This window comes from Nicotiana tabacum, chromosome 9 (genome assembly GCF_000715075.1).
Source record: "Nicotiana tabacum cultivar K326 chromosome 9, ASM71507v2, whole genome shotgun sequence".
In the NCBI taxonomy this organism is placed as follows: domain Eukaryota; kingdom Viridiplantae; phylum Streptophyta; class Magnoliopsida; order Solanales; family Solanaceae; genus Nicotiana; species Nicotiana tabacum.
The window spans coordinates 89,820,500-89,830,966 of NC_134088.1; the positions used below are offsets into that span (position 1 = coordinate 89,820,500).

Genomic DNA, 10,467 nt, shown 5'->3' on the forward strand with positions numbered 1-10,467 from the left:
GACATCCACTAAAGGTGCGACAATACATTCCAATCCAAAGTGATGTTGTATCCTTCTTCATATCACGCAACTCCTTTCTCTCGCATCCAATCCTCCGTCGTATAATAGCTAATATTCTAAATTAAGTCCGTAGACCCTGTCATTGTCCACCATAAATCCCAAATCACTTAAACTTTTCTCAAGACGTATAGTCATTCTACCACAAAACCCATATGCTACTTTCCCACTTTGGTCAAACTCACTTCTTTAAGCAATTACTCGACTCCTGTTTGTCACGCTTGGCCTTCTAGAAGTTTAACCACCGTGAGACACCTCCCACATGTCCTTCCTCATCCTTCGCTGTCCAGTTGTTGCCTTAAATCAAAGTCTATCTCTGTAGCATTTGAACCAATCGATTGCTACCAACTTTAAACCTCCCCGAAGATCATCTTCCTTGAGACATCAACATTAGGATCACTGATTCGATTCTGAACCACAGCACATTACGACCCCTAACAGCTGCTTCCCCGGCATCATTCACAATACTCAGACCCAAAGGCGAATTGAAGAGGACCATAACACCGGAAAACTTAACACATTCCATAAAGGATGACGTCCCCACATCACAGATGAAAATTTCCACCACGCTCGAAAATACCAAGTCTCGTTACCCCATCGACCTAAACCTGAGCATTCGTAGTCCGATTGACTTTTCTCCGCCGGAAATAAAATACTAAATCTTTGAATCATGCACCGAGTAAAACATAATTTCAAGTCATTCACTGCCTCAAAGCATAAACAAGCCTCCTACCATTACACGAACACTGTGCGATAGCAATGCACGAATTGTTATAACAATCAATGCCAAACCTCAAAATCTTAGGTAATACTGATACTGAGCTGAAACGACAGAGCGACCTTCCGCAAGGCGAAGACAATAGCTCAATCAAATACGCAGGGAGAAACATCCTGTACCACATCTGTAGTACCATTAAACTTCCTCGATTCCCAATTTATAACAAGCACTTCACGCCTCATAAGATTGAATAGGAAGGAAACGAAGGCATAAGCCTCAAAGGAATCAATTCGCACGATGAGGAATCAAGAAGGGAAGTGTTCCTAACAGCCCTGTAGCCTCTCGAAGATAAGTACAGACGTCTCCGTACCGATCTGCAAGACTCTACTAGACTTGCTTATGACTCGTGAGACCTAAGTGAATCTAGTACTCTGATACCATGTTGTCACGACCCAAAATCCATTAAAGGTCGTAATGGCGCCTAACACCGTTGTCAGGCAAGCCAACCATAATTTATTTAACTTAATTATCCATTTTAGGTTTTTTGAAATCAAAAATTTTCTTCAATTAAATAATAAGGTATAAAATCTACAGTGTATATGATAATATTTTCCCAACTACACTACTGAACAAGTCATAAGTGCCCCCCCTCCCCAAAAAAAATCCGTTGTCACAAGTGCATGAGCATTAACTAGAGAGTAAAATAAAATACAGCATCTGTCTGGAATACAAATTAGATAGAAAAATATAAATAACTCTGAAGGAGACTCAGTTGGCTGTAAATCGTAATATAAAATGCAACTCACCTAAGTCCCCGCATTTTAACCACACCTCTGCGCCCATAAGGCCGCTAGATATATTTGTACCTGCACAAAAATGTGCAGCAAGTATAGCATGAGTACATAAATAACGTGTATCCAGTAAGTATCAAGCCTAATATCGAAGAAGTAGTGACGAGAGGTCGACTTTGACACTCACTAAGGGTCAATAATATTAAAATAGAAATATTTAAATCAACATGATTTATAGAAATGACAATAATGTTCCTTAACCAGCAGAAATAATTAATTCATTAAATTTCAAAAAAAAATCATTTATCAATTTGCTTCACAAGATGCAATAAAATATCAAGATATCGTATAATTATTATTATTAAGCACGATGTCTTCCAAGGTCGTTCGGCCCGATCCAGAGTGTCGTGTATACTGCCGAGAGACGTGTAGAGCGATCCATAGATGCATCTATACTGCCGAGGCATTCGGCCCGCTCCACAAGAAAGGAGAATATTTTTTTATGAACCTCCGCAATGAGAATATATATATATACACACATACATATTTGAGATTAACGCAGGAGGATTTACAAATTTCTACAATAGTTAAATATTCTGAACAAAATTTCAAGCATGTGAGAGTTCAATCTTTTACCATTTCCTCTAATAATTTACAACATAATTCTATTGATTTAATTAAATAAGGATGCAATTATCACAAGTAATTCATGATTTGAGTCCTAAACTACCTGAACTTTAGCAATATTAGTAGCTACGCACGGACTCTCGTCACCTCATGCGTACGTAGCCCCCATAATTAGCAATAATTATTAATTTAAATCACCTATGGGGTAAATTTCCTCTTATAAGGTTAGACAAGAGACTTACCTTGTCTCAAAGCCCACTTCCCGTTCACAATGTCGCGAATAATCTCAATTCGGTGTCGAAACTTCCTAAACTATCCAAACTTACATGCTCAATAATTCGAAATTAGACTATTAAATAAATTACTCTATCCAAAATAGAAAAATTCCTAAAATTTACCTTAGGCCCACATGCCCGGATTCCGGATATTTTCGGAAGTAATCGTTACCCATAATCTCAAGAACTCAAATATTTTATTTCCATCCAATTCCATAGACATTTTCGTGGTTAAAATCCAAAAATACTAATTTCTAGGTTTTTCTTCAAAATCCCAAATTTCTACAAATTTTCATATCTAAATCCATATATAATCCAAGTATTGAACTTGCAATAGGTGGGAATCACTTTCCTTGACATAGATGATGAATATGGAGCTCCAAGATCGGCTCGCATGGCGGAAATGAAGTAAAAATGGCCAAAATCCCGTATAAAACAACTCACTGCCCAACACTGTCGCCCTTCTTCGCGTTCGCGAAGGCCAAATGCCCTGCCCCAAAATTGTTCTTCGTGATGGCAACCTCCTTGTTGCATTCGCGATGGCCAGCTGGCTTTGCTTCTTCGCGTTCGCGTTCCACACTTCGCCTTCGCGAAGGCCAACGACCTCAGGACCATCTCCTCCATTTTCTTCTACGCGTTTGCGACGTCCATCGCGTTCGCGTAGGTTCATCAAGCACTCCTCCGCGTTCGCGAGCCCTTCTTTGCATTCGCGAGCACCTCTTCGCGTTCGTGAAGCACAAGATCGCAGCCACCATTTTTCTTCTTCGCGAATGCGGGACTCTCTTCGCGTTCGCGAAGAACAAAACTAGAACCAGCAAACGAGCAACAACTTTTCATCCAAATTCGATCCGAAACCAACCCGAAACACACCCGAGGCCCCCGGGACCCGGTCTAATCACACCAACCAGTCCCATAACCTAACACAAACTTGCTCGAGGCCTCAAATTATATCAAACAATATCAAAACCACAAATCATATCTCAAACAAATTGATTCAACTTAGAATTTTCATATTCTTCAAACTTACTCCGAACGCGCCGAAATATACTTAAACTGCTCGGATTGACACCAAATTTTGTGTGCAAGTCTTAAATTATCATACGGACCTATTCCAACTTTCGGAATCGGAATCCGAACCCGATATCAAAAAGTCCACTCCCGGTCTAACTTCTTAAAAATCTTCAAATTTCTAACTTTTGCCAAATGACTCCGAAATGACCTACGAACTTCCAAATTAATGTCCGGACGCGCTCCTAAGACCAGAATCATCACACGGAGTTATTCCCAGACTCGAAATTCCAAATGGACAGTGATAACATTAAAATACACTTCAACCCAAATTTATGAAATTCTTCCAAAATGCCAACTTCTACAATAGGCGCTGAAACATTTTCGGGTCATCCAAAACCCGATCCGAACATACGCTCAAGTCTAAAATCATCATACGAACCTATTGGAACCATCAAATCTCAATTCCGAGGTCGTTTTCTAAAAATGTTGACTGAAGTCAAATGCACCCTTTTTAAAGCCAACTAAGGAACCAAGTGCTCCGATTTCAATCCGAACACTTCCAAATCCCGATCCAACTATCCCCGCAAGTCATAAATTAGTAAAAGTACATACGGGGAGTTTTATTTAGGGAAATATGGTTCTAACAGTCAAAACGACCGATTGGGTCTTTACATAACATATGTTCTCTATAACAGTAATTCGCTATAACATCCAAAAATATCGGGAACAAACGAGGTTGTTATAGAGGAGTTTGACTGTATATCACCTTAAAGTGAGTTCAGATGAGATGACATGCATATTGGATACGAGATTTTTCAATCTGTTGCTTAATATTTTTAAATTATATTTCTCACATTTATTGAATATTTATTAACGGCGACGATTTTCTAACCTTCACATTATGACTTTCTTTTTTTTATATTTTTTATTTCGTGTGAATTTTGAAGTTAAAGATGATAATATAAGTATGAAATTTTTTGATTTTGGTGTTATCGATATTCGGCTTCTTATAATATTATACAAAAATCAAACCTACTAAATTCAGTATGATTCGATTTTTTTTTTCTCTTTTTGGTTTCTATTTTATTCACGATTTAGATTTATTCCATTCAGTTTGTTCAACTTTGGTTCGGTTATTCAGTTTTTATCTAATGATCAACGCCCAATGGAGCGTTTGGTTAAAATACTGCTTCGTTGTTCATCTATAATCTATAATCTATCTATATCTATATTATATTAAAAGCTGGAACCCCTAATTCTAAAAGTTAAATTACTTAAATATCCTTCCTAAATATTTAATTGCCCTAATCTATCTATCTATCTATCTATCTATCTATATATATATATATATATATATATATATATATATATATATATATATATATATATATATATATATATATATATATATATAAACACAATTGTTTTATACTAAATGTTGAACGACAAAAATATTCTTGAAATATTAACTTACTTTTACGCCCTTCAGAATTTGAGTTATATTTTTAAGATCAATGTCCAAAAAGGTAAAAGTAGTTTTTGTAGACTCCAAGTTTTTATAAATTAAAACCATCGGTTCATGACTCCTAATAGAAGTCTGTTGGTTATTCAAAGAAGGAGACTACTGAGATCTCCAATTAGCTTTAGAATAATAATCATATTTGGTCTAGAAGTTCAGTTCTTGTGTCTTCGCTTTAAATGTTTGTTTATATAAGGTTGTTGGGAAGGATCTCTTATCAAGTGAAAGGCTCTTTCCATGACATCCTATATAGTTGAAAGAATCGAAGGAGGTGTCAAGAATATTTTTTGATGCTTTGGTGTTTATGATAACATATGTATCGATCTTAATAGTTTCATATTCTTGTGTCAACAAAAATCACATTAATTTATCGATTGCTTAAGCCTGCCGGTCTAATAAACTTTTCCTATTTACTGAACTAAAAGTTTATAGTTTTTGTATGCATTGTTACGAATTGTACTATTCTTTCTTGCTTATAATCGAATTGAACCACAGGTCACACCACAAGATTTCTTACCTCAAACAATAGTTTGTGAAGTTCCATGCAATATTTCACCTATAGGCTATAATATGACACTACAGACAGATATAGTCGTGAATCAATAGTATTCCACGTACCTTTTCTTTTGTTGATCTCTAACCTTTCTAATGGATCTTGTTGAGGAAGTGAGTGTATAAAATATTATTAGTTCCTTACTTTCACTTTTAGTTAAACAAATATTCATCAATTTTTATATTCTACAAAAATTCAAATTAATCCGATGAAAAGAGGACATAAGCGTTATTAGGTGGAAGAGTTGTATTAGATGAAAGACTTATCCAAGAAACATGAATTTAAATTGGGGAAGGAATTTAATTCCCTAATATCAAGGGAAGTGCAGCTCAAATTTGCAGATTCTTCGTCAAGGCAAGACTGCACTCTACTACAATTTAACTAGCGTATCATGCAAAATTAATAACCAAACGTTACAATTCTGTCCAATATAATTTTACAATTCTTGTTATTCACAGTACCTTTTGCTAATATTCGATATAATATATTCGTGCAAGGTACTAACTGAAGAGTTGATGATAATCTTAATAACTAAAAAATGATTTTCCCTTCCATGCTGTTGATTTTGAAGAAAAATGCACCCATCATGTTATTGAGAAATTTAGATCCGTCAAATAGCTTATGCAATGGTACAAGGATGGTATGTAGAGGTTTTTGACAATAACGTTATACATGCAGAAATTATTATTGGTCAATATACTTCCAAGCATATGTTCATCCCAGAATTCAACTTTCGCCTTTGGAAAATAAAGGATATCCTTTAAAATTTGTCCGTAAATAATTTCCAGAACGCTTGTATTTTGCAGTGACAATAATAAAGCACAAGGACAAACAATTCCGAATGTTGGATTGTATCTCCCACAACATGTTTTCTCGTATGGACGACTATATGTTGCACTTTTAAATTATGGCCGCATTACATATACATATATTTTAAGGGTTGTTTTATTATTGATATTTCTCTTATCAATTTAATTTGGTATCCCTTCATATAAATAATTGATTACATCATCACGTGTCATTATTAACGTACAACGCACGTACATAGAAACTAGTATTATATTAAAAGCAGGAACCCCTAATTCTAAAAGTTAAATTACTTAAATGTCCTTCCTAAATACCTAATTGCCCTAATTATTAGAAAGAAAAAAAAATATTATACAAACATACACAATGCTTCAGACTTTGTTTAGAGGAAACTTGCCGACGTTTCGTAGCATATTTTGAAGTAAATAACGGAATTCAAATTTTGGCAACAAACAACGGATGCTTATTGGCATGATCGTTCTGTTATTATTAGAAAAGGCATCGTGATTAAAAGTTTGGGGAAAGAATCAGCGCGGAGTATCGAACGTCAATTTTTCTTCTTATTATATTATTGGTTCTTAGAGGTAATAGCCTTACTATGATACTCTGACTTACCCATGTATATGATGAATTAGGAATTACATGAAGCATTAGTGTACAACAGTAGGAGATTATTATTTCACTTTGTTAATAGTAAGTATGTGTACACGTGAAAGTTAGTTCGGCGGTTAGTGGAAGTGAGTTGTCTATATATGTGTAGTTAGCTCAATATAACTGTACACGTTTTCATTTCATTTCTCAATACAACACTCTGCTTCTTCTCTTCTCTCTCAAACTCGGTTATGGCATTATTAGATTAGGGATTCCTTTGTTGATTCACTCAAGTTTTATTATGGTATCAGAGCAGTAAAATCGCGATTGCGAGTTGAATTCATTGATCCTATTCAAATTCACAGCAATCTCAACTTTCATATTGCAGTTTGTGTATAAGAGTTAACAATGGCGGCGAAAACTGATCTTGACCATAATCACTCATTGTTTCTTCACCCATCGGATACCACCGGAGCTCCGATCATCTCAATTCAGTTGACTGGATCAGAAAGCTATTCCACCTGGAGTCGTGCGATGAAGATCCAGCTGTTAGGAAAGAACAAGCTAGTGTTAGTCGTCGGAACTTTAAAAAAGGGGAATTTTGATACGGAACTAGGTCATTAATGGGATAGATGCAACGCTATTATCCTAGGGTGGATTATGAGCTCAGTATTAAAGGAATTGATTGCTGGGATACTATATGCAAGAAATGCGAGAAAAGTGTGGGAGGATCTGAGAGAACGATTTGATAAAGTGAATGCATCACGAGTATATCAACTACACAAAGCTATAGCAACAATAACTTAGGGAGCAGACAGTGTTTCAGTTTACTTCTCTAAGCTCAAAAATTTGTAGGATGAGTTTCACAGCATGGTTCCTCCTCCATGTGACTGTGCTAGATCAAAGAACTTCATTGAATTCATGCAAAAATAGAAGGTATTGCAGTTTCTAATGGGCTTAAATGACAACTATGAGCAGGCTCGTACCCAAATTTTTATGATCAGTCCAACACCAAGCATCAACAAAGCATATGCAATATTTGTTGAGTGGAAAAGTCAGAGGTCAGTAGATAATGCCTCTGTTGTTGGTGAAGGGATTGACTTGGCTGCTTTGCTAGCTGGTAAAGGAGGAAATTACCAAAATCATCAGAAACCAAAGAGAAACTGGAATGTACAATGTGATTTTTGTCACATAAAATAACATACAATGTTCAAGTTGAGAATCTTAACCCAAACTTTGCAGGTATTGATGATAGAAGAGGAGAGATTCAGAGGCAATAAGAGAAGGAAAATGGCAAAGAGCACCTCAACTCACAGCAGATCAGTATGATCAGATCATGAAGCTGCTCAATAAAGATCCTCCAAAGGAAGCAATGGCTAACATGGCAGGTACAACCTATTCCTTTATGGCTAACATAGCAAAGGAAAATTTGATAGTCGATACAGAAGCAACCAACCATATGGTAGCTGATTTAGGAATGTTAACAAATGTTAAGGACATTATTGCTACTAGAGACAAAAGAGTTCACTTGCCTAGTGGAGATTTTACACTTGTGTCATATGTTGGTAATTGTAAAATCACAGAAACAGGGAAAGTACAAGATGTACTGTATGTTCCTGAGTTTGCATACAACCTGCTTTCTGTGTCCAAGATAACAAGATACTTACATTGCTTTGTCTCCTTTTACCCTGATTTTTGCCTATTCCAGGACCTCTCAAATAGGAAGGAGAGGGGGATTGGTAGGAAGAAAGATGGACTTTACTTGTTGGCCCCAAAGGCTTCTCTTAAGGCTGGAAATAATACACCACTAACAGTTAAAGGACTAAGTGTACGGACAATAAAGAAGGATATATTTCTATGGCACAAAAGGGTAGGAAATGCATCTGGAGGATCTCTGAAGGAACTGCTGGGATATAAATGGGAAGATTGCAAATCCGCAATAGATAGTGATGATGTTTGTCCAATGGCTAGGCATGTGAGACAGCCTTTTTCATTGAACAGTACTAAAACTACTAGAATTTTTAAGATTTTTGTGCCATCATACCAGCACCGGTTGCTTCACCACCTGGTCAGCCAGCTAGAGGTAGGGGTCAGGCAGCAAGAGGTGGAGGTCAGGCCATTAGAAGTGGAGGCCAGCCAGTTAGAGGTCGTCCCAGGGACGCAGTTCAGAGTGGTGGGGGCCCAACCCCGATTTTATACTTTTTCAGCTAGGCCTGAGGCCGAGTCATCTGATGCTGTGATCACAGTTTGCCATAGAGATGCTTCAGTTCTATTTGATCCATGATTTACTTATTCCAATGTGTCCTCCTATTTTGCTTCATATTTGGTTATGCCTTGTGATTCTCTGAGTGCTTCTGTGTGTGTATCCACACCGGTGGGAGACTTTGTTGTAGTAGATCATGTCTATCGTTCGTGTGTGGTTACTATTGGTAATCTTGAAAACTAGTGTGGATCTTCTACTTCTTGATATGGTAGATTTTGATGTCATCTTGGGTATGGATTGGCTATCCCCTTATCATGCTATATTGGATTATGATGCCAAGGCAGTGACTCTAGCTATGCCGGGGTTACCTCGGTTAGAGTGGAAAGGAACTCCTGGTCATTCTTCCAGTAGTGTTATTTCTTATATGAAAGCTCGCCGTATGGTAGAGAAAGGGTGTCTCGCCTATTTGGCTTATATTCGCGATCCCAGTGCGGATGTTCCTTCTATGGACTCAGTACCAGTTGTTCGTGAATTTCCAGAAGTATTTCGTGTAGATCTGCCGGGGATGCCGCCCGACAGAGATATTGACTTCTGTATTGATTTGGCTCTGGGCACTCAGCCCATTTCTAATCCACCATACCGTATGGCCCTGCCGGAGTTGAAAGAATTGAAAGAGCAGTTACAAAACTTGCTTGATCAGGGATTCATTAGACCCAGTGTCTCGCCCTGGGGTGCACCAATATTATTTGTAAAGAAGAAAGATGGCTCTATGCGAATATGTATAGACTATCGGCAGTTGAATAAGGCCACTATCAAAAACAAATATCTGCTGCCAAGAATTGATGACTTATTTGATCAGCTTCACGGTGCCAATGTATTTTCGAAGATTGATTTGAGATCTGGTTACCATCAGTTGAAGATTAGGGCATCTGATGTCCCTAAGATAGCTTTTCGGACTCGGTATAGGCATTACGAGTTCCTAGTGATGTCATTTGGGTTGACAAATGCCCCAGCAGCATTTATGGATTTGATGAATCGGGTGTTCAAGCCTTATTTGGATTCTTTTATGGTTGTATTCATTGATGATATTTTGATTTTCTCCAGCATTCGAGAGGAGCATGAGCAGCATCTTCGAAGTGTGCTTCACACTTTGAAGAATAATCAGTTATATGACAAGTTTTCAAAATGTGAGTTTTGGTTAGACTCAGTTGCCTTTTTGCGGCATGTTGTATCGGCAGAAGGCATAAATGTGGATCCTTAAGAAGGTTGAGGCTGTTCAAAATTGGCCTAGACCTACTTCAGTTATAGAGATCCG

At 37.2% G+C, this 10,467-nt stretch overlaps 1 protein-coding gene across 1 annotated transcript; it reads left to right on the forward strand.

Annotated features, from left to right (window-relative positions):
• Nucleotides 1–7,357: 7,357 nt before the first annotated feature.
• On the forward strand, nucleotides 7,358–9,233 carry LOC142164019 (uncharacterized). Its single transcript, XM_075221183.1, has 6 exons — nucleotides 7,358–7,565; nucleotides 7,620–7,717; nucleotides 7,805–7,822; nucleotides 7,928–8,119; nucleotides 8,205–8,949; nucleotides 9,217–9,233. Exons 1-6 carry the CDS (start codon nucleotides 7,358–7,360, stop codon nucleotides 9,231–9,233), a joined length of 1,278 nt encoding a protein of 425 aa, XP_075077284.1.
• The last annotated feature ends 1,234 nt before the right edge of the window (nucleotides 9,234–10,467 follow it).

Excerpts from the sequence above, each read along its gene's own strand:
- LOC142164019 (XM_075221183.1), top strand. The coding sequence starts at position 7,358 with ATGGCGGCGAAAACTGATCTTGACCATAATCACTCATTGTTTCTTCAC. Across the intron at positions 7,566-7,619 it reads GAATTTTGATACGGAACTAG|TATTAAAGGAATTGATTGCT; the intron begins GTCATTAATGGG and ends TTATGAGCTCAG. Across the intron at positions 8,120-8,204 it reads AACCAAAGAGAAACTGGAAT|AAGAGGAGAGATTCAGAGGC; the intron begins GTACAATGTGAT and ends TATTGATGATAG.